General features: G+C 47.7%; 1 protein-coding gene across 4 annotated transcripts; it reads left to right on the forward strand.

Moving 5' to 3' along the window:
* Positions 1-1,316: 1,316 nt before the first annotated feature.
* Positions 1,317-24,152, forward strand: DCAF4 (DDB1 and CUL4 associated factor 4). 4 transcript variants are annotated; one of them, XM_073895473.1, is made up of 14 exons: positions 1,317-6,530; positions 6,768-6,864; positions 8,998-9,101; positions 9,514-9,671; positions 10,370-10,452; positions 11,647-11,749; positions 13,647-13,790; positions 14,710-14,759; positions 18,442-18,521; positions 19,744-19,842; positions 19,952-20,049; positions 20,914-21,144; positions 21,528-21,642; positions 23,073-24,152. In XM_073895473.1, the coding sequence occupies exons 2-14, from the start codon at positions 6,776-6,778 to the stop codon at positions 23,264-23,266; spliced, it is 1,548 nt and encodes a 515-aa protein (XP_073751574.1). In that variant the 5' UTR covers positions 1,317-6,530; positions 6,768-6,775; the 3' UTR covers positions 23,267-24,152. The 4 variants fall into 4 exon arrangements, with proteins under 4 accessions (XP_073751574.1, XP_073751576.1, XP_025725513.1 ...); XM_073895475.1 differs by having other exon boundaries at positions 1,318-6,530; positions 19,747-19,842; XM_025869728.2 differs by having other exon boundaries at positions 1,326-6,530; positions 20,914-21,087.

Here is a 24,152-nt window from a genome sequence, read left to right on the forward strand (position 1 = left end):
CCTCTCCTCTCCCCCACTTGCGCACATGCTGTCTCTCTCCCTCTCTCTCTCAAATAAATAAATCTTTTAAAAATATAAAAATAATTTTCTCCCATTTTGTGAGTTGTCTTTTCACTTTTTTTTTTTTGCCTTTACCTTTTTTAATAGTGCCCTTTGATGCACACAAGTTTTTAATTTTGATGAAGTCCAATTTATTTTTTCCTTGTGCTTCAGGTGTTCTAAGGAACCATTACTTAATCCATGATCATGATGATTTATATCTATTTTCTTCTAAGAGTTTTATAGTTTTAGGGGCACCTGGGTGGTGCAGTCAGTTAAGCATCCAATTCTTGGTTTCAGCTCAGGTCATGATCTCAGGGTTGTGGGATCAAGCCCTGTGTGGAGCTCTGCACTTAGTATGGAGTCTACTTGGGATTCCTCTCCCTCTCCCTCTGCCCCTCCTGCTCATGCTCACACTCTCTCTCTTTCTCTAAAAAAATCTTTTTTTTTTTTAAGTTTTATAGTTTTAGATATTGGATCCATTAGAGTTAATTTTTATATATGATGTGAAGTAGGGATTCAAATTCATTCTTTTGCAGGTGGATATCCAGTTGTCCTAGCGGTTGAAAATATTATTCTTTCGCCCACTGAGTAGTCTTGGCACCTTTTTCAGAAACCAATTGGGGGAGCACCTGTCTGGCTCAATTAGTAGAGCATGTGACTCTTAATCTCAGGGTCGTGAGTTCAAGCCCCACATTGGGTGTAGAGCCCACTTTTAAAATTTTTTTAAAAATCAATTGGCCAGAGATATTGTGGGTTTATTTCTGGACTCTCAGTTCTACTCCAGTGATCTACATTTTTGTCTTTGTGCCACTACCACATTGCCTTAATTACTATAACTCTGTAGTAAGTTGAAATTGGGAAGTGTGAGTCCTCCAACTTTGCTCTTTTTCGAGACTTTTTTTTTTTTTTTTTTTAACTATTCTGGGCCCCTTGCCATTTCCATGTGAATTTTAGGATCAACTTGTCCATTCCTCAAAAAATAGCAATTGGAATTTTGATAGGGATTGCATTAAATCTCTAGATCAGTTTGGAGGCCATCTTAAGTCTTCCAATTCCTGACATGGATGTTTTTCCATTTATTTAGGTCCTCTTTAATTTCTTTCATAGTGTTTTATAGTTTCTTTTGTAGTTTCAATATACAAGTTACCCATTTACCTTATTATATGTATTCCTAAGTAATTTATTATTTTTGATGTTACTGTAAATGGAATTGTTTTCTTAAATTTCATTTTCAGATTGTATCCTGAAACTTTAACTGATGTATCTATCACTTCTAATAGTTTTACTGTGGATTCTTTAGGATTTTCTATATATAAGATCATGCCATCTACAAATAGAAGTAGTTTTACTTTTTCTTTTCCTGTTTGAGTGTCTTTTATCTATTTTTCTTGACTAATGGCCCCTGGCTAGAACTTCCAGTATAGTGTTGAACAGAAGTGGTTAGAACAGACATCCTCCTCTCGTTCCTGACTTGGGGGTGGGGGGGTGGAGCTTGTACTTTTTCACCATAAAGTATGTTAGCTTTGAGTTTCTTGTAGATGCCCTTTATCAAGTTGAGGAAGTTACCTTCTATTCCTAGTTTTTAATCATGAGAGGCCATTGGATTTTACCCAGTGCTTTTTCTGCATCTTTTGAGATAATCACATGGGGTTTTCCCCTACATTTATTCTATTAGTATGCTGTATTACAGTGATTGATCTCCTATGTTGAATCAACCTTGTATTCCTGGGATAAATCCTGCTTGCTGCTCGTGCATAATCCTTTTCATATGCTTTTGGATAGGGTTTGCTAGTATTTTGTGTGTCTGTGTCCTAGATATATTGATATATAGTTTTCTTTCTTTTTTTTTTAAGATTTTATTTATTTAATTGACAGAGAGAGACACAGCGAGAGAGGGAACACAAGCAGCGGGAGTGGGAGAGGGAGAAGCAGGCTTCCCGCGGAGCAGTGAGCCTGATGGCGGGGCTCGCTCCCAGGACGCTGGGATCATGAGCTGAGCTGAAGGCAGACACTCAACGACTGAGCCACCCAGGCACCCCAATATATAGTTTTCTTGTGATGTCTTTGGTTTTGGTAACAGGGTAATACTAGCCCCATAAAGTGATTGGAAAGTTGTAGTAATTTTTATAATCTTTTGGATTATTTTTTTAGGATCGATTCCCAAAAGAAGGCTTGTACATTTTTAAATTACTTGATAAGTATTGCCTGGTCATTTTCCAAAAAGTTAAATCATGTTTATTTGTTTGAGATTAACATTGTCTTTCCAGAATAATGGTCTCTCAGAAATTATTTTTGTTTACTCCTTCAAGTACTTAAAAGATTCTCTGAAAGGCAAAGCTAGGTCCAGCCTTTCACAACACATCTTAATACCTGCCTGGCAGAGCAGCTCCAAAGGAGCCGGGATTCAGCATTTGATCCAGCAAATTGTTAGCACTTCTAGTAAGAATAGAGTTTCTCCACCTGAGCACTATTGCTGGATTAACGCGCAGTGTATTGTGAGATGGTAAGCATCAATGGCTTTTTCTCACTAAATGGCAATAGCAGCCACCACCAGCCTCACCTCCTCCCCACCCCCAAGTTGTGACAAACAAAAATGTCTCCCATCGTTGTCACATGTCTCCTGGTGGATAAAATTGTCCTCATTAAGACACACTGATCTAAAAACTGATACGTGCTGGATTTCCTATTACTATCCAATAAAACTATCTCTAATTTTGAAATCAAAGGCTCACTATATATTTGGCTTTGGATCTACATTTGTCTCAGTCTTTGTCACCATGTGTTGATGACTTTCAAATCTATATCCTTAGCCTTGTTTCCTCTCTGGATTCCCAGAGCTTGTTTACAGTTGCCTGCCTTGGTGTTCTACAGGCATCTTGAGATTGGTTTGTTCAAAATGAGACTGATTCCCTTCTCTCCCCCAAACTGCTCTTTGTCCTTAATCTTGGTCTCCCAGGTCAGGACCCTACCAGTCAGTCACTTACTGGTTCTTCACTTCTCTGTCTCCACTTCTCCCATGAAATTCACCTCCTGAGTGTTTCTAAATTCAGGATCCTCTGTCCCAAGTGTCACTTCCATAGTGGGAAGGTTCATCTCCCCTAGCTTGCTGCAGCAGTCCTTAACTTCCAGCTTATTCTCTCTGCTGCCTGTAAAGTGCCCTTTCCAATGTGTGTGTCTAATCCTGTCAGAGCCCTCATGGGCTGGCCCTGCCTCCCTTTCCAGCTTCAATCCCCCAACCCCTTGTACTTTAGGCTCTGGCCATACCAAACTGCTTGCAGGCCCCTTTCCTCACCCCCTTGCCTGACACTCATTCTTCCAGCTGCAGTTCAGACTCTGTCTCTCCTCCAGCCCTTCCACTCAAAGAATGACTCTCCTCCTTTGCTACACCTGGAGAGACCTGGGTCTTCACTTACGAGGCACTGCAGGAATCGGTTCATTCACGACTGTGTCCCTGGTGATCAGTAAGTGTCTTGATAATGGGAACCACAGTTTATTTATCTCTGCCTGCTCCCCAGGGCCCAGTGGGCCCTCTGTAAATCTGTGTTGAATAGCAAATGAAAATGCCTAGAGCAGAAAGGGGCTACCTGGGATTTTAAAGTAGCTGTGGGGTTGTTTGGGTTTTTTTGTTTAGTTCAGTGAACATTTACTGAGAACCAACTAGGTCATGGGTATTAGGAACAGAAGGAACAAGGCAAGATCTTTGCTTAGAGAATTTACATTACACCTAATATGAGATGGGAGTACAGAGTTTAGTACAGAGTGATAAGGGCAAGCATAATGCATAAAGTGGATACTGAGAGTGAACTATGTCTGCATTAGGGGGAGACACTCTCCCCACCCCTGAAATAGGCTTAAAAGTACGAAAAGGTATCATTTCATCCCACTCTAACCCTTTCTGTGTTCAGTCAACTTCTGTTTATCGTGACTTTTTTAAATGACTTTGGCTTGATCATGCTTATTAAATCAGTTAATGTCGTCAGCCTCTCCTTGTGTTGCAGTACCTGATCCTGTGCTTGTGTGAGTTTGTGGTTTAGAAATGTTCCAAAATCAGCAGTCACTAGTTATTTCATTATTTACTATGTCCTTGATTTTGCGCCCCTCTTTTTGAGGATAATGGTGCAGGCGTACCATGCTCCTGCCTCCTGATCTGAAGCCTTTGACTTACCATTATATGTGTTCTTCACTGTAGTCCTGCATTATTTCATAATTAAAGCAAACTGGAGTCCTGTGTACAGAATGTGCAATCTAGAGAAATTTTTATCTTTTTATAGAGTTGCTAATAATAATCTTTAGGTCAATATGGCTTCTTTTTCTTACCAGTTTTCTTAACACTGGCCCTATTTCCCTTCCTCTGCATAGTGCCTCTTAGCTTGTAACTTAACTAGTTAGTAAATACAACTTTATTCGTAAATAAAGATTAAGGTAATTGATCCTTAGGGAGACCCGTGCATGTGGTGTCCAGGAGCCATGAAATGGGTTGCTTAGGAAAGTGAATAAAGTTATTATACTATTGGACAGGGGTGAGGGCAGCAGTGGTATTTACAGAGAAGGGAAATATGGATAGGTACAAGAGCACACAGGGAACTAGGGAGAGATTCTGGGCTCTGAACCTGCTGAGTCTGCTGTCGCTGTGGAAGGAGGAGTGGCGGTAGAAGACGTTGATGCCCTGCCCAGGACGGACGCTAGGCGTTGGAGATGAACCTGTGTCGGCAGGTGAGATGGTATATGTATGAAAGAAGAGGATCTAGGACAGAACAGTAGAAAACAGATAACAGGGCAGGTGACCCAAGAGAAAGCTATTCCAGAAGCCAAAGGAAGAGGGAAGCTTTGTGGCATCACATGTTTTAGGAATGAGGGCTAGATAAAGAGAGATCACTAACTTTGGCAGGTAGGGGGATCATTAGTTAAACCCCTCACAAGAGCATTTGAGCAGAAAGGCGACGGAGGAGCCCTGACTGCAGTGGGTTGAGGAGTGACTGGGAAACAAGCAGTGGGATGTGTGCACATAGACCACATGCTCAGGGTATCCTCTTCTGTTTGGGTCAGAGATGAAGCACATACAAATGAAAACCCTGAGCGTGTCCATAGGTGAGGTAAGGACAGGGGAAGTTGGTTAAACATACGGGAAAGATATCTGTAGGGCCTGAGAAGGAATGAGAGCAATGACCAGGTGGGACGGGTTTGCCAGGAAAAGGCACAAGGACACCCGTTTCTCCAAGATAAGCGGGAAGAGCACTGGAAATATTAAAGGCAGGTATTTGCAGAAGGGAAGCGAGGGAAGTTGGGAGTATTCATACCTGGCAACATCTCTCTTCTCTGTGAGGTAGGGAGCTCTGCCAGCAGGGAAGGAGGACTGGAAGAAAGCGGAAAGGGGTATGTTGGGACAGGGTTAACACCCTGAGCTGTCAGGAGTGACGCAGACTAGGAATAACTAAAGTCATTTAATTCATCAGGGGATGAAAATAAGACATTTCTCATAGCTCCACCTCAGCACAGCTACATGCTTTTCTTCAGTGGTGCTTATTAATTCTGGCACAGGACTGGAGAGTGTCTGGTGCAAGTAGTCCAGGTTGTGGAAGTGCCCCGTGGGGGAGGCAGACTAACTGTCTGAAGCAAGCAAACTGAGGACTTGGTTACAGAATTCGCAAAATGTTGGGGTAAGTACTGGACCGGGAGTCCAGACTTCTGGTGCTCTGATGCCAACAGGCATTCCCCACTCAGAAGGAGAAGTTGGGAAATAAAGGCAAATAGTTTTCTCATCTATTCTTGGGTTTCATTCAGCCCTAGAAATGTTTCTCTAATTTTGTTATGGCATTTGAATGTAGTTTTAAAGTATATTCAGTAAAAAATAAAAGCACATTCAGTAAGATGTCATCACTGTCTCCTGTGAGTGGGGGAAAAAAATCAGTCATTGGGAAGGCATGGAACTCACAGCAGCTGGTCCATGTACCATTTTGGTCTGTTTAAGAACTCTTAATGTGATTCCCAATGTTGAAACTGGCAGTTAAGTGATAGATTCAGGCTATACAAGATAAGACTTGAAAAAGCCACCTGAAATATTATGGCAATATCAGTAAGAAGTGTTTTTTTCTCATTCCTTACTTAAGAAAAAAAAAAAATGCATGTGCACATCTGTCCCTTTAACAGCTTGCTTCGGGAAGCTAAAACCTTTATAAAGCACGTTGAGAAGTCCTACACACGGGCCCTTGTTTAACTGTGTTCACAGTTTTCCCTGCTCAGTGCTGGAATTGTGTAGGAGAAAGTGCTCACTGTCAACTATTCTCTATGAATAGGGATGTGTGTGGATTGAAAGAAAAATTATATGCTCTGGTATTATCTGGTAAAGAAAAGAAAGAAGAATAACCTGAGAGTTCTCATTGCCAGCTTCAGCTGTCTTCTAAAGTACTTGTGAGACTCTGTCATCACCTCACACAGTGACCCAAGGAAGCAGAGGTCGGCAGATTGGCAGGCCAGGTGTCAACTGTGAGGTAAGAACTGCAGCTGGAGAAGTGGCTCCAGAAGCCTGGGGTCTCATCGCTGTCTCCACCTGGAGGCAGCCCTTACAGGTGAGGCATGGTGTGGTGGCTCTGGTGAGAACCCAGGTCGGGCCATCCCCTTGCCTAGCTCTGAGCATGAGGGAGCTGTCAAGCAGACAGAAAAGCACGTGCATGCGCGTGCGCCCACACACACATTTGCATGTGAACTTGCTTTTTTTTCTCTTTTAGGAGAAGAAATGCACAAAAACAGCTGGCAGAATAGAAGACATGGGAGAAGGAGCAACCAGCAGAACCCTCGGTTCAGACAACAGGGTTCTGATGAGAGGCAAGTGCTGCTACCCAGGACCACTCGAGCCCTGTGGTGGCCCTTCAGGTGCGCGGTGGCCTCAGGTGCGCGAGTCACCAGGGCTGTCACCGCAACGCAGGGTCTGAGGGGGGCGGCTGCTGCTGCAAGTCAGCCCGCCTGCCGCACTTGGAGTAGTGAGGAGATATGGCCACGCTCTTTCTCTTCAGAGTGACCATGACCTCTGGCCAGAGCATTAGCCAGAGGCTTAGAAGTAGACAGTGTCAGATAGAACTGGAAAGCTATTTTTCTAGTTTGTACACTTTTTCTGTCTCTCTCCCCCTTTTTTCCCAGCCAATGAAAATAGCTTCCTGGAGACCTAATTTCATTAATTCAACCTAAATCCTTAGAAAGAATAAATATATCATATTGTATTTAATAAACACAAAAGTGTATACAGAATAATACAGTGAACATCATGTACCCACTGCCTTGCTTAGAAAGTAAAACCTAGTCTATACTGAGTCGAAGTCCCCAGAGCAAACATTTTCCACTTTCAACTTACTGTTCTTATGGCCAGAAGTCCTATTGGCCCTGGACTGTGAGGAAGTGTCCTCTCCTGGTGTGCGCAGGGTACCTTGTGCTGAGACTAGATTGTATTTCCTTCATGCAAAAGTCTTTGCACCAGAAGAGGCCCACATGCCAATTTCAAAACTCTTCCACGCTTCAGACCTCCTCCTAAAATGGACAGATTTCTAGGTACAGGGTCAGAAGATGACAAATACCAAGATGCTTCTCTAGAACAGGTGAACCTAAACAGTAACAAAAACCAGCCAAATGTTGTGGAAAGAATGGGGCTTCAGAATTAGGAGGTCCAGATTTGACATTCTGCCTTCTCCTATATGAATTTGGGCAAGTTAATCACTGTGAGTCACTCTTATACAAAAGAGAGCTAATACTTACGAGGTTTGCAATACTGCATGGAGAGCCTCTGATGGGCTGCTTGGCTCTGAGTAGGCCCTTCATACATGGTGGGCCTCATTAGGGGCAGAATAAAATCTGTTACTCTAAGCCAGAGTCGCAGATTTGACCCATATTGTAGAACGATCAGGACAGTGCCCAATGTTTGTGTGTTTTGTAAGGAGAACCATGGATATTTTTTGGGCCCCAGGCCTTCCCACAAGAGTACAATGTGTAGCAAAATGTGATCTGTGCAAGAAGAGAGTCTCAACTCTGCTTTGGCAGAGTCATGTGGAAACACGCTGGGCAGCCACCTTCTGGGCTCTGTGTGGAAAGAATGGAGCAGCAGTCCTTGGACTAGAAATGTAGACATTTGTTGTGACACTTAATCCTTCCTCCTCTTGCTGCTGATTACACATGAGCTGCCTCAGAAAGCTCTAGGCCATAAAAAGGGAGAATAAATAATTTTCTCTGAAACTGTACGGTTAGTATTTACAGACAAAAGAGAAAGTTCTTTCATTCCTTCAGCATACTTATTCAATTTGTATTCCTTTGGGGGGATGGGGAGGAAGTTCTTGATTTTAAAGCACATTTTGTCAGGATTCTAAAATTAGGTGTTTTGCTCTGTCATTATATCCTTCAGCCTGTAATTGCCACAGAAGCTGCTTGTAGCTTTGCAAATCAAGTGTTTAAACCATGGCTCTATCCCAGTATTAACTGAGCAAATCACCTCTGTGCCCTGAACCCCAGTTTCTCCATCTGTAAGGTGGTATGCCCAAGTAAAATTTAAACCCTTTGTATTGCTAAATCCAGTAAAGAATAAAATGCGCCTGACCTTGTAACTGTTGTTGAACTGACAAATGAGCCCAGCTGGTAATATTCTTACTGGCAAAGATTATTCCTCTTTTCATCTGGAAATTTCAAAAAGACCTTACAAAATGCTCAAGTGAGGAGATAAGGAAAGGGACTCACTGTGACACACATCCTGTTAAGGATGAGGAACCAAAACCTTGTCCTAACTTTTGTATATTTGAAGTAGGTAAACCGCCTTCAAGGAGAAGGGAGAGGTCAGGGCTCCCCAGGTAGCCAGAAGGGTCAGAGGGCTGGGGTGAAGGCCATGGAACTGCCTGAACTGACCCCTGTAGGGCCCTACGGTCACAGAATGACTAGGACTCCAGCCGTTCACTGTGAGTTACTATGACTGTGTGTCAACAGGGGTAACTCAGTGACACGGCAAAGCTCACGAGATTCTGGCCAAGTCGGCGATGACGAGGCCCCATCGACCTCATCCGGCACAGCGGGGAGTTCTTCCGTGCCAGGTGAGGCCGTCTGTTGGACAGTAGACCTCCTGTGGCCCTGCCTGTGGGGAAAGATGAAACCTCGTCCCGTCTCATCATCTGGTTACATCTGCTTGGGCTGCCCTTCTTAGCCCTGTGTGTCTTCGCTTGCGTGTGGGTACACTCCATGTGGGTCACGAGCCCTTTCCTGGCTTGGAGGAAATTCTGGAGCAAATTGAAACACTAAACACCCTGGCTGTGTCAGGAATGGGGATCCTGAGGCATACGGCTCCCCCCATGGACACAGGATGGTGACTAACAACGTTAGCCCACTTCCTGCCCCTCAGAACAGACAGACATCTGTGGGGTGGGGTGGACAGGCCCCTGGGATCCTTCAGAGGTGGGTCCGTGCAGTGTTCTAAGTTGAAATGGATTTCATTTCTTTTGACTAAAGATCTGCCAGGGTATTACTTTGACCCTGAAAAGAAACGATACTTCCGCTTGCTCCCTGGACATAACAACTGCAACCCCCTCACAAAGGAGGGCATCCGGCAGAAGGAGATGGAAAGCAAAAGGCTGCAGCTGCTGGAGGAAGAAGACAAGCAGAAAAAGGTGGGCTCCGCACTCCTGGTGGCCACCCTGTCCCCTCCGCTGGTGATGGGAGGTGCCGATTAGATGCCCCTTAGCATGGTGCACTTGAGGGAATGTGGCATCGAGCTCCCCGCATAGGGATCTGATGAAGAGATTCTGATGAGAACAGGCAAGAAATCTCCCACCGCCCCTTTTCTTACCTTCGAAGTTTCATCAGTGATTCTTACATCTTGTCCTTCCCCAGAGGAATCTTGGGAATTGGTATGATAGAGTTTCAGTAACTGTATATCTTAAATAGAAAACCAAGGTGTGTGGATATGAGGATTTCCTGCATCCCTTCTGGGGATTAAATGCCAGGACCTTTCAGTGGTTTATGGGGGCTCTGGGGTCACCCCAAGGCGAACAGAAAGCATGGTGAAGACCCGAGTGACCAGTGCGGTTCTTGTGCTCACTAGTGGGGTGGCTTCATCTCTTCACCTGGCTCCCCAGGTAAATTGATGGGGCGCTTAGACATGGGCACCAGGCCAACTTTCCAGCTCACATGTGCTTTCTTGTGACGGACTTTTCCTCTTGCCAAGGAGAGGAGACCGTCAGATCTCTATACATATAATTTCTGCCAACTTAGTACACCTGCTTCTTTATTAGATCCTATGAAACTAGAAACATTCTCCATTATCTCATAACCTAAAACTTCACTGAATCTTTTTGGTTTTATTTAGAAAATAGCCAGAATGGGCTTTAATGCATCTTCATTGCTACAGAAAAGCAAGCTCGGTTTTCTCAATGTCACCAGTTACTGCCGGTAAGACAAAGCCTCGTTAAGCTTTTTCATGAATGTTCTTTTCCTGTTTCTTATTTCCATGGTCCAAGAAGCCAGTCAGGATAGAGCACATAACCACTCTGAGGAGTCCTCACAGTTGCGGGTGGGGGTGGGGGGAGAAGCATAGCCTCCCTTCTGCTAAAACCAGCCCTGAGAAAATCATTTCCCTTTAGAGCAAGGGAAAAGTCTCCTGCAGGAGGCCACAGACGGAGAAGGGATCTAGGCAAAGAAACTCAGCAGAAATTTCTCAAGACATTTTCTCAGTATTACTCGAAATCATTGTCATTGTAATGAAGGTCCTACAACTTCATTCCCATGAGATTTCTACCTCCTCCCCTTCCAATCAGTTGTCACCCAAAAGAAAGCATTAAAGGGATGTATGTGTACTAAACTTCATATACTTGTGATGACTGATATTCTAACTAAAACCCTGGGAGCTAGGTTGGTACTTCCCCCAGTTTTCAGAAGAGACTGAGGCTCAGAATGGAGCGATTGGCTCAGGGTAAAGCTAGAAAGGGCGGGATCCGTCTGACTCCAGTGCCTGAGCTCCTGAGCCCTGAGTTCTGCTGCCTCCTGCTGTGCATGGGCTGGTGAAGAAACATCATAGGGGGCACAGCACTTATCTTAGAGCAGGGCCCCCTTCAGGGAAGGCCAGCCATGCAAGGGTTACCCGCCAGAGTAGGTAGGGCAGGTCTCTCCTGTTATTCCCCTCTTCAGAAGGAAAGGAGTTAAGGTCTAGTTAGATCTCTTTTCACCTTAAAACCTGCTTTGTTCTTAGTGGGGTGGTGGCCGTGATATGGAGAGGGAAGGGTCTCCATACCTGGTTCTTACTAACTGGGCTCTCCTTCGGCATTGCTGTTTCGTTTCTCAGGCACATTCTTTTCATCTCAAGAAAGAGTTGTACTAGATGATCCAAAAACAAATTTGTCTAGTTCTAACTTTCTTTGACCCTGTGGATGGGTCCCCCATTTCTTGGCCTTAGTTTTCCTAAGAGGTCTATAATTGAGATGATTTGGGATCCTGCTCAGCTCCCTTGCTGAGAATTACTTGGGAGGAGAGTCGGCTGACTAGGGGAGGTGGTCTCCAGGGTGTGGGCCAGGGCAGAGCCTCGGAGTCTGCTTCATGGGTGTCTAGGCACAGTGTCCATGCCCTCCCTGCCCCTCTTTCCCTCTGCAGTTTAGCTCATGAGCTGCGAGTGAGCTGCATGCAGAGGAAAAAGGTCCAGATTCAGAGCTCGGATCCCTCCGCTTTGGCAAGCGACCGATTTAACCTCATACTGGTGAGTGGGAGGGAGCTCCCTGTGGGTGCCAGAGGTATAGCTTTTATCCCCTGACACTGTGTGGCTTAACCTTGGCTTTCATTAAGGCTAATTATGTGGCAGCCAGTGCCATGAAAGCAGGCAGTATCCCCGTGGTTTTACGGTTCTAATGTGTGCCTGCTGGCTACCCGCAAGCAGGTGCTGAGCTGGCAGGGTAGGCCGTGTGCTGACCATGCTCACCCCCACTACAGCTCTGTCATTCGATCTGAGAGCCTGGGCCCACCACACATTGACTGAGAACTATCACAAAGTAATTTTCCCTTGGGTGTGTTGGGTACAGACTAAAAGATATGCAGTGGACTAGGGGCTTCTAATCCTTCCTATACTGGAGCATTATCTGGTGGCCACACCTGAAGCTCCAGTGTCCTTCAGAAGCAACCATGTGTTTCTCCCTTGCTCGCTGGCTCTGACCTGAGCAGCAGGGGCCCACAGGCCTGGACTTCTGGGCCTGCACATCTGGCACACCTTTATCATATCATTTACAGGGAGCAGAGAGTCTTCTCTTCATTAGGTTAGACCTGGGCTGGAAGCCAAGGCCAAAGCCAGAGCCAACTGCTTGAACCCAGGGTTCAGAGAAATGTTGGCAGAGGACCCCATAGTCCACCAAGTTAGACTAGAAGCTCGAGGTTACAGGAGATCGTGGCCTGCCCTGCAAGCCCTGTCCTTCCTGGAGGCTGGGGGAAGGCTAAGGAGAATGAGAGAAGGATCCAGACTGGATCCTGCTGGACAGGACTAGAATCCGAAGCCACAGAGCTGACCCTTGAGGTCTTGCCCCAGGAGACCTCAACCGGAGAACCCTTAACATAAGGGGTATTCCAGGACTCACATTCTCTCCCGTGGCTTTACTCCCCCAAGGGCCTGGGGGTACGATTTGACCTGAAGCAGAATATTTTCTTGCAGTTCATTCTCCTCAGGAGCCCCTTCCCTGGGGTTCCTCGGTAAAACTGGGTAGGGATGCACATGCTGCTCAGTATGGCCCGAGCCCCCAGTCTTCGTGCTTCACCTCACACAGGCCTTGAGCTGGCTCGGAGACCTTCCTAGTCACCCGGAGTTAAGAGTCGAGCTGATTGGCTAGCTTTGTGGACTGGAGTTTTGGGAAGGGTGCTTTGCCACCCAGAGATCTGTTTTTCCAGTCTGATTCTAGTCACTGTAATGATTCTTCAGGAAACGTGCTTTCTGAGTAAACTTGCAAAGTGAATACATTTTCACCAGCATCCAAACCCATGTATGTGTATATAAATATATATAAAACACATACAGGGTTTTTGTTTTGAAGTAACTAGTAATCACATTTTTTAAGTGAGGAAAAAAAACCCGACATCCCAATGCAGTCTCTTCTGTTGTAATTTTTTTTTCAGTGCAGTGAGCTTGCTTTTTTTTTTTTTTACTTGGTGGGGAGAAAAGTGCCTGTGTAATGGGAATCCAATCTTGTCTCCTCCTTTCACCCCTTCACAGGGGTACAACTAGCATTTTCCACATTGTGTATGGCTTTCGTGATGGCTACATGTCACCATGTGGCCCATCTAAACAGTTCACCTGGGTGGACACTGGGACTCTTCCAAACCCAATTCTGAGTGGAGTCGCTGTACAGACCTCAGACTTCCTGACAGCGCTCCCTCACTGCCCTTAGCCCTGCTCCTGCTTATGAGACCACATAGCTGTCAGCCTTGCTGGGTGACAGCTGGGCTGAGTAGGGGCAAGTTAGGTGACCTCCATGCTCTATCCTCCCTCGTGGGTGGGCGCACTCACATGAAAATGCACAGAGCATGGGATCCTAGAGAGATGGGCAGATGGTCTTGGGCAGCTCAGCTCGCCTGGCTCAGCCAGGGAGGTGACCTGTAGTCTCTTTTCCCTCCAGGCAGATACCAACAGTGATCGGCTCTTCACAGTGAATGATGTCAAAGTCGGAGGCTCCAAGTATGGCGTCATCAGCCTGCGAGGTCTGAAGGCCCCCTCACTCAAGGTGCATATGCACGAAAACCTCTACTTCACCAACCGGAAGGTACATTGCCTTTCCCATTAATTAGCCTTGCAGCCCCCTTTGCACTTTGGATCCAAGGGCCCTGCTGTAGTTGGCCCAATTCAGAGGAGAGGAGAGAACTTCGTGAAGAAGGGGGGCTGGAGTACCTATTTTCCCCAGGGAAAATGGGGTCGTAGCTCTTGAGAACCCGTAGGGGAAGAAAAGGGCCTCAGGAGTTTCTTTTCTTGGAAGAGAAATAACTGTCAATAGTTGGGAGAAGGCGTGAAACTTCTTAAGGCTTGAAAGGCTTCTTTAACCGGTGGGACAGACCTTCTTTCCAGGAGGATTGAAGTGACCCAAAGGAGCCCTTGCCAAGCACAGGGTTCCTGGGCTGGGGGCTGAGGTAGCTTGAGCGGGGAGTCCTCTGGTGCATCAGTCACTCAGCCAGTCTGTGACCTACACAGAGGTTAAATAAATATAACACAGCACAGCTTGCTGTCTAGGGAGCAACCTTTAAATTCCACGGGGGTGATGACTGCATGTGTAAGAAGCAGTGACATTCTGTTCATTTGGGACCTGAGCCACAAGATGGATACAGGTTGAAAATGGTTTCGGTTGAAGTGAGAGTACAGTATGCCTTTCAGAGTTAGGTTTGTCCCCTGCTATTGCAGAGACTCCATCCCCAAACCAGAGAGTATACCAGAGGTCTCACTGCGAGGTCCATGCTAATGACAGAGGACCAAAGTCTGGAGGTTTCTTCCTCCCTGTTCCTCTCAAGGCCCTCCATGGTGGAGCAGGGGAGACTTGCCTGTTCTGGAGCCTGTTCCAGCCCCTTTAAAAGGAGTGAGAGCTGAAGAAAGAAGTCCGTGTCTGTATCCCCATTAGTTATTCCATAGGAAAGCATTTGTCTGTTTCTCTCCGCAAGTGGGTAAACCATTCTTGCTGTGTGCTTCCTCACCAGGTAAACTCTGTGTGCTGGGCCTCGCTGAATCACCTGGATTCCCACATTCTGTATCTTTTGGCAGATGAAGAGGTTTGGTGGGCAGGCCATGCCCTGGTGTGGAGCTGGGCATCTGTGCGGTTTGTGAGGTGGCATCTTAGTGGCCAGAGGTCTGCCCCATTTTGTATGCACATCTCACCCTTTAGGAAAGAATAGTGCAGCTCGGTAGAGGATGAGGATTGCCATGGAGCAATAGCGGAGTTCCCAGAGTGACATTGATGTCACTGTGTGCTGGATACTGTTAGGACCGGTAAAGCCTTAGGCAGGAACCCCACATCCTCCCGAGGTGAAGGAGGAGGAGCTCAGAGCTACAGTGGTTTGAGGGTGGGCCAGGCCTCTTGTGGGGGGAGGCTGAGGGCGGGCTTCAGTAAAGGGGAGAGGGGAATCCTTTGGTGTTGGACATGAGTGTGTGGGCTCTGTGCCTAGGGTCCCTGTCAGAGACAGCCTCTTTCTTTCTTTCTTTCTTTTTTTTTTAATTTTATGTATTTATTAGAGAGGAGAGGGCATGAGCGGGGGTTGGGGGGACAGAGGCAGAAGGAGAAGCAGACTCCCGGCTGAGCAGGGAGCCCGATGTGGGGCTCGATCCCAGGACCCCAGGATCATGACCTGAGTCGAAGGCAGACGCTTAACCGACTGAGCCCCCCAGGCGCCCCCAGAGACAGCCTTCTTTAGAGCTCTCTTCATTCTAGTCTCTGCCCTCTCAGAGAACAATCAGGGCTCTTTTACTAAAAGCACAGAAGTACAGTGTCAGCTGTCTGGACCCTTCCTCTGGAATCCCTGGAGGCTTTTGATGGACAAGACAGCGGTCTGTCCTGTGCTTCTGGGAGTAATACGGTTTGAGCCAAAGCCACATGTGCATGACTCTGGTCCATGGTTTGAGTTCTTAAAACTCTGACCACTCACTGTACCTAGTACCTACTTCGGGAGTTGTCCCGGGGCTAACATTATTTAACATCTGTGAATGCACCTTGAGCACAGTGCTTGGCACATCACGGGTCCTCCGCACGTGATGGCTGAATCGGAACCAGTTGGGGTTTTTTTAATTTGTTCCACGGCACTCTATTTTTAAAAGCCTAAAGTACATTAGAGATCTGGTTATAAATTTTATGTAAGACAAACACAAAACTGTGTGGCCTGTAAATTGAAAGGCTTTCATTTGATGGGATTCTGGGGGGGGGGTAGGACCACCTGTTACTGGGATCGTACCAGAGGACAGAAGAGACCAGATCTTAAAGGAGAGAAAACAAGAACCTTGCTTTCATTTCTGATCTTAAAACAGGATGACATTTTCCCAGCTTTCTCTCCTTACGCTAAAGAGAGAATAAAAATCCGTATAATTGGGTTTAAAGAGTGTGGTCTGTGGTAGCTTCTTCAGCCACTTGCCCTCTGGTGGTCACTTCGGTAATCTTCAGGCTTCTGTGCACCCCCTGCTTCTGCTGAAGGTCATGGAACTTTCTCCCTTTACCAGAATGGCGCCTTGTTGAGCCCGGTACTCTGCATTTCCCCCCACAGAATGGGGAGAGGTTAGGCCGAGGCTGCCCCTCCTGGGCCCTTCAACCCCTGTGGCCTCTGAAAGGACCAACTGATACTGGTCCCATTAGCATCACACGAAGCGTAAGGGTAGTTTGGATCTTAGTCCTAGTAACTAAAAGTGCACCTGGGTAGGGACTCCCTCCCCACATCCTCACCTTCCAAACCCAGAAGCAAAAGGGGTTTCTTTAGGAAGGACTTGGGTTGCCCAGCTGCAGAGTTATCGTTTATAGCTTTGGCAGTCTCTCTAACTAGAGACACTTAACACGGGGCCTGCCATCCAAGGCATCGTGACACATGCACACGTCACACGTTCAGACGACCAGGAATGTTGCCTGATTGCTTTGCAGATGTTTACAGTTTTCAGTGAGGGCTGTGTGTGTCCGTTCCACCAAAGGCCGCCGAGCAGATGCATCCCTATGTGAGTGCTAGAGAGGGCAGCGCAGCAGGTGCTCAGTCTCTGCCGTGATGTCCGAGGGGCACTTGGATGCTAGCGGGATGGAGGGACCGGGGTGGCCTTCCTGGCAGTGACTCCTCCATGGGAAGAAGGGGACGGAGCTCCCAGAGGAAGGAAGTGGCAGGAGGGAGCTTGGCACCTGGGGCAGCGGTAAGTGGTCTAGTAGTATCCGTGAGGTCTCTGGCAAGGTGGGGCACCTGGTGCTGGGATGTTCTGGAGGACTGTGGCCCCGGAGGAGTATCTTATGAGAAGCTGGCAAGGGTGAGACCTCAGATGGGGGGGGGGGGGGCGGCGGGGGCAGCTGCTGCAAGACTGGCGGCAGGGGAGAGGGTGTGGTGGGTGAGCCAGGGGTAGAGGAGAGGCACGAGTCGGAAGAGGCTCAGGATCTAGGCCAGGCGGTGTAGGTGATGGAAGGTCCGGGGGGGGGCCTCCCAGAGGAGGTTCTGGAGGCCACCACCGAGCGTGTTGTTGGAAACAGTGCTGCGTGGCCACAGTCAAGACTGGAAAGTGTCGATCAGCGTGAACAACAGAGTCCCTTAGAGACCTCGGGGAGGATATTTAACTGGGAGATGACTGGGTTTCAGTGGGCTGAAGAGTGAAAGGAAGACAAGGGAGTGGGAGAAACACAGACTCCTCTGAGAAAAGTTTGGCTATGAAGAGAGAGGACACAGATCACTTGTAAGACAGCCCAGTAGACATGTGGGTAAGGCCCAGAGAGAGGCGGTTCAAAGAAAAGGAAACCCAAGTAACTGTGATCCGATGCATCAGCACACCCGGTTGTAGTCGGGAAACTGAAGTTAAAATGATGATGTGTCAGTTTATACCTGTTCAGATGAGCACAGATCAGGCTGTTTCCAGACTGCACGGCGTGACCTCCCTCTGTGGGCCGTTACGTCCATTTGTGAACGACATTGTTTTAATGAAGTCGACTAGAAAATAATGAGGCCCATATTTAGTAAGAGCAAATATTTTATGAAACTTTTGTTTCAGTTCTTTGTGTGTATGTAGTGCTTGGTAGCAAAATGAAACTCGCACCGTGGGTTCAAGAAAACACTGCCTTAAAGCAGCCTCCCACACATGGCGTATGAGACAGGGAAACAGGAGGGGATGCTCATCCCAGCAGCAGAGCAAAAAAACCCCAAAACCACGCAAGTGCCCATCAGCGGGAGACGAGACAGATGAGTTGTATATTCATACAAAGGCATGCTCCACTGTGAAAGTGAAGAGATTGGAGCTACAAAATCACCCCAGATGAATCTAGAAGACAGTGGAGATGGAAGAGTTGTAGAAGATGCTCTGTGGAAAGAATAGAGCACGGCACAGAACTCAGAGCAGTGTTAGAATGTGATTCGGGGGGCGCCTGGGTGGCTCAGTCATTAGGCGTCTGCCTTCGGCTCAGGTCATGGTCCCAGGGTCCTGGGATCGAGCCCCGCATCGGGCTCCCTGCTCCACGGGAAGCCTGCTTCTCCCTCTCCCACTTCCCACTCCCTCTGCTTGTCCATTTGTGAGCGGCGTTCCCTCTCTCGCTGTGTCTCTCTCTGTCAAATAAATAAATAAAATCTTTTAAAAAATAAAAATTAAAAATCTGAAACTAAATATGGAATATGGGAACGTGTTAAATCTGGCTCGTGGTGTTACAGTTTCTTGAAGGGTACTGATGCCCAGAGGAGACCCTTGTACTTGACTATCCTTAACAGCTTTTGCAGGCTCTGCCTCATGGGCATCGCAGAGACTCCGGGCTGTGCCACCCTGCTCCCAGCATCGCTGTTCGTCAGTAGTCATCCAGGTACCAGGTCCTTTCCCTTCGGAGGAGGAGGTGCTCTGAGGGCGGTCTCGGTCCCTGCCTCCAGAAGCTGCAGCCCACGACAGTGTAAACTCCATGGCCAAGGCTTGGACAGGAGGGGTGGGAAGCACGGGCTGTGCGAGCCCAAGTCAGCCTGCAGAAGCACTTGTCGGAGAATTCCTGCAACCTAACCCAGGATTCGGACTGCAAGTGCGCACGTCCACATACCCTTCCTTTGGGGTCATTTCAGCAGCCAGAACAGTTAAAAGTACAAGAGATTAAAATATTTATTTGGGCTGCCCGTACAGATGGTGCAGAAAAGCCTGGCACCTGCTGCTGGCATTGCTTGCGATCTGTGTGCCTGAAGGCAGCCGGACTTCTCCTTCCAGGCGGCACTCTGAGTATTAAGTTTTCAGTCTTTCAGAGACTTAGGGACCCATTAGACAAGGGTCAAGGCTCTAAGAGTGCAGGCCTTCAGGCAGACCTGGCACGAATCCCGGCTCTGCCCCTTACCAACGTGAACAGGTTGCTTACCTTCTGTGAAGAGCACACCCACCCCGTCGGGTTACAGGGAGGATTAAATGAGGTGGTGCACACTCAACCTGGTGCCTGACATTTCATCATGAGGCAGGTCTGTGTGGCAGGAGTGTGTGTTACCGCCGTTTTTACAGATGAGGAAGCTGAGGCAAAGAGGTTCAGAGCCCGCCTTACAAAACCGACCAGGGCAGTGGTTCCCTGAGTGGGAAGGTCGTAGCAGGAAGGGGTATCAGGGTTCTGGAATGTTTTGCTGCTTAACCTGAGTGGTGGTCATGTGGTTACATTTACTTTGTGATCACTCGTTGCACTATTTGGGGTGTGTGCCCTTTATGGATTATTAAAAGGCTTATTTTAAAAGTGTTTTGCTTGAGATCACCCATCAAATAGTGTGATGTGGGATTGGAACCCTCTTGTAAAGATGCCACCCTGCCTTCCTGATGGCAGTTAGTCCTAACACTACTGCGAAGTCAGGAAAGATTCATGTGCTCCTTCTCAGAATGGCCCCTTTTGAGCCAGGTACCCCAGCTGAGTGTCTTTTTTGTTCCCATAAAAGCCAGAATGGAGCCAAGGTATAGATCTCTGAACAACCATTCCTGGAGGTTTCCCAGATCGGGCGGTCACTGGCCTGGCAGCACAGAGGGAAGGTCCCTCAAGGGCAGCCACCTTTTATATTCACTGTTGCCCTCAGCAGGAGACCGGCCTGGCATGCTCTGCAGTTTCCGGATCCCTGGGGCCTGGTCCTGTGCATGGTCCCTCAACATTCAGGCGAATAACTGCTTCAGCACAGGTGAGCCGCAGCTGCCCCCACGGGTCCCCAGAGGGACCGTTCATAGGCTTCAAACCCCTGTCCAGACTGTGAGTGATGCTTGTTTCTCTGCCCCCTTTGTCTCTGTCAGGCTTATCTCGGCGGGTCCTAGTGACCAACGTGGTGACAGGACACCGGCAGTCCTTTGGGACCAGCAGTGATGTCTTGGCCCAGCAGTTTGCTCTCATGGTTGGTTGGATTGGGGGAGGAGAGCAAGTAAAGTTTCCCAGGGGTGGAAATTTTGCTGGATTGAAACGATCCCTCTGTGTGGCATCTGGTCGTCTTGCTTTTTCAGGGGAAAAGGCATCAGAAAGGATTAGCGGGTTACTTGGTGATTATATTTGCACTGGATGAAAGTTGGCTGATTCACAATAGCCTGGCTAAATTGGCTTTAAACAGCTTCCTATTTAAATGAATTGTTAGCAATTCTTGAGTACTTGGATTAACCAGCAGGACAAGTAATTTTTTTAATGTATAAATTAAGTCCCAATTCATCATACTTAATAGGTTCATACAGTTTTCAAGTTATGTATTTTATAAATTTAAAAAATCCTACTTCTAGACAATACTACATTTCAAAGACTTGCTCACTGAAAATGCCATCTTTCTTTAAATGTGGAGGAGAGAGTGTGCTGACCTGCTTTCTGCAGCAAGCACAGAGCATGTTATTCAGGCTTCTTCAGCTGTCTGCCCTCTGTTTGGGACTGCAAGCCTTACCTGGATCTCTAATCTCTCTTACCCCATATTCCTCCCCCTGGCTTCTCATAGAGGATCTTGGTGGAGATGAGGCACCATCACTTGAGCTTCACAGAGTGAGGCCTAAGGGGCCAATGCAGCCAGTGGGGAGGACACTGGAAGACACCTGGGGTCCAGTTCTTTTACCCTTTCATAAGGAACCCTTCCAGCTGTACTGAGGCTCAAACCCTGACCACACCATCGCCCACACCGCTAACCCAGGGGCTGGGAGAGGGGAGGCGAGGCAGGAGTTGTATTCTGGAGGGCGCACGCCTCTCAGCCTTAGAGGAGGTGGTACCAACCATTCTCTTTCCATAGGCTCCTTTGCTGTTTAATGGCTGTCGTTCTGGGGAGATCTTTGCCATAGATCTGCGTTGTCGAAATCAGGGCAAGGGCTGGAAGGCCACCCGCCTTTTCCACGACTCAGCAGTGACCTCTGTGCAAATCCTCCAAGAAGAGCAAAACCTGATGGCGTCCGACATGGCGGGAACGGTAGGGGTAGCACTGATGACTCGGGCCACTGGAGCCGCTGGTCTAGAGCTTTGCCAGGTGAAGGGCTCTTCAGCAAAGACCCTCGTGGTGGGGCACGTGGCTGGCTTATTCAGACGAGTGTGTGACTCTTGACCTCAGGGTCATGAGTTTGAGCCCCATGTTGCGTGTAGAGATTACTTTAAAATCAAATCTTTTGAGAGAGCGAGCCTGTGCCAGACAGCGGGGGAAGGGCAGCTGGAGACGAGTTGTGGGCTATGTGTAGGGCAGTTGCTTTCTCCATCTGGGAGCCCAGCCTGGTGTAGACTGACATGAAACTGGTTTTGATGCTTTTGAAATTTAGACTTTCCTCACCCTAAGAGGTTTGGAGACCACCTTGCCCTGCCTGGGTTCACTAGTGTACCTGCCGGACCCTCTCTAATGGCCCCTTGTGCTTTCCACAGATCAAGCTGTGGGACCTGAGGACCACCAAGTGTATAAGGCAGTATGAAGGTCATGTGAATGAGTACGCCTACCTGCCCCTGCACGTGCACGAGGGAGAAGGAATTGTGGTGGCAGGTACCTGGGGAAGGGGGCTCCTTCTGTCCCATCAAATAAAATGGCAGAGGGAGAAGTTACTCCAGATCAGAACCTCGTATGTGGGACTGGGGGCTGCTGGTCAGAGACACTAGATGGGACATAGAACAGCACATTAGTAAGGAGCAGTCAAATGGCCGCCAGTTGGGACGGCCCTTTGTCCTCACGTTAGTGGGAGACCATCACCTCAGTAACAGGCAAATTACATGCAGTAAAACATTGAGAGACTTGGGTGTCCACCCGGTCAGCATTCAGTGTGACCTTTATCCCATCCTGTTTAAAAGCTTAGGCTCCCTGCACTTCGTGCTCACTTTCCAGCCTTGGATGTTAAGAAAAGAAATTAAGGTAAATGTAATGGAACTGGTTCCTGGTCCCCTTAACACCATCCCTGGGGATCCCTACCTGCAGGATAGGAGCAGAGGGGTTGAGCCACTAAACTCCCTTGAAAAGGGCTACAAGTTGATTGCAGATTTTGCTGTTTCTGGGGCAACAGAATATTCTGATAGCATGGAAGTTCAGTGGTTTGACACATGAAATAGCCCTTGACATCAAGGAATATGTTCTTGGTCTTGACATGTCCTCAGATTTGCAGCTGTGCCTCCAGAATGTGCTTGTTCTCTGTGAATCTTCTTTTGTGCCAAAGAAGCATCACTGTAAGAACTTTCTCAAGCTGTTTAGCTTCCTGTTTAAGCCTAGTTTCCACCTCAGAAGAGCTGCTGTGCTCTAGGTAACAGGAAAGAAAGGAGCCCGTTGAGAGGCAGACATGGTGGTGGGCTAGTGCAGTCCTCGATGTGCTGGACAGCCTGAGCCATCACAGCTGAGGGAGTGAAGCGAAGTCCGAGAGACCCTGAGATCTACCCTCCTTTCCTCTGAAGACTCCAGTAGCCTATCTGGGCTGCTGCAGCCGGTGCTTGTTCGGTGCCACATTCCTCACAGCTATGAGCCCCAGAGAGTTACCTGGTCTTAGAAACTGAGCCATTAAACCAGAAACAGCTCTGGTGAGAGTTGTCACCTGGTGTGTCCCCAGGATATACTGAAGGGAAGAGATCTTCCTGGTTACTCTTTCACAAAAAGGAAATCAGTTGCATGTCATCTAGACCAGGGGGCTGGGCTCTCCCTTGAGCAGCCCTTGGCATAAGAGAAGCAGAGTGGCCACCTGTTCGCCAGGATGCCTGGGGACACCAGCCAGTGCATCTTGTCACTTGGAGTACCTGCGACTAGTTGTGATTCTGGAGCACCAGGGAGACCTGTGACTTTGATTTTCAAGTACATATTATCAGCAGAAATAACTTCCATTTGAGTTTGTGTTCTGGCTCCAGTGGAGTCCCTTAGGAATCATGAGAAGCCGTGTCCACATGTATACAAGTGCTCCTGTGTGTTCTAATGTGCCATGTGTCTTCCCTCTTTCTTAGTGGGCCAGGACTGCTACACGAGAATCTGGAGCTTCCATGACGCCTGCCTGCTCAGAACCATACCCTCCCCACACCCCACCTCCAAGGCTGACATCCCCAGTGTGGCCTTCTCTTCTCGGCTTGGGGGTTTCCGGGGAGCCCCAGGGCTGCTCATGGCTGTCCAGCAGGACCTTTACTGTTTCTCCTACACCTAATTCCACAGGGTACAGCCTGGAGGGATGTGGATTTGACGTAAGGGAGTAAGGAGCAGCCAGACTTCTGCCACAACTGCTGTTTCCACTGAGGGCATTTTAAATGGACGCTCTGTGTATACAGATCCCATCCATCCAGCTGCCGGGAAGTAGGTGCTGTGTGGAGCACAGTGGAGACACTTCAGTAAAGTTCTTTCAGTTAAGTTGTGAGCTCAGAGAGCTCAAAAGTCCTTTTCATAAAAGGTACTTATTTCCTTGTTAAATTCCTTAGAATAGTCTGTGGCCTCCCCCCCCCCTTTTTTTTTTTGAAACAAGAAATACTTTTCTAAGGGCTGAGGATTGGCAGTAACTAAATTAAAGCTGGTGCTTTCACCAAAAGCCCTTTTAAGAAGCTTAATGAGATTGGGTGAGGCTGTTAGTGCAGTCAGTGCCTGGGTCCCAGAAAGCTGTGCCCGTGGGCTGGAGAAAGCCAGCTGGGGAGACAGGGAAGGCACAGGGGGAGGGGGGGTCGTTTCTCTGAGTCTCTAGAGATAAAGATTGAAGGCTGGATTTTGGAGTCATTAAAAAGCCTTCTCAGGCTTATTCAGCATCCATAGCAGACCTTGCTTTCTCCTTTTACCACCATTCATAGGCATTGAAAGGAAAGACGGATCTTTCTAGATGCTAGAGGTTTTAAACAGGTCCTAGCAGGCCTTTGTTGAGGTGCCTTCCAGAATGTTAGGTATAACAGCTCCTGTTTCTATTATGGTGACTTGAATGTCAGATTTAAGGGCCCCATCTCAAAGAAAATTGGCTTTGACTTTTTGCAATCTAGAAGCACTTTGTGAGATGTTTATACAGCGTTCAAGAACCTGTCTTTCTACCAAACAATAAACTAGAAAGAACCATG

The sequence above is a fragment of the Callorhinus ursinus genome, unplaced genomic scaffold, assembly GCF_003265705.2.
Source record: "Callorhinus ursinus isolate GAN/ISIS: 27379988/994484 unplaced genomic scaffold, GSC_fseal_2.0 scaffold8, whole genome shotgun sequence".
Lineage (NCBI taxonomy): Eukaryota > Metazoa > Chordata > Mammalia > Carnivora > Otariidae > Callorhinus > Callorhinus ursinus.

Excerpts from the sequence above, each read along its gene's own strand:
- DCAF4 (XM_073895473.1), top strand. The coding sequence starts at position 6,776 with ATGCACAAAAACAGCTGGCAGAATAGAAGACATGGGAGAAGGAGCAAC. Across the intron at positions 13,791-14,709 it reads TCTACTTCACCAACCGGAAG|GTAAACTCTGTGTGCTGGGC; the intron begins GTACATTGCCTT and ends CTTCCTCACCAG. Across the intron at positions 21,145-21,527 it reads CTGGTCTAGAGCTTTGCCAG|ATCAAGCTGTGGGACCTGAG; the intron begins GTGAAGGGCTCT and ends TGCTTTCCACAG.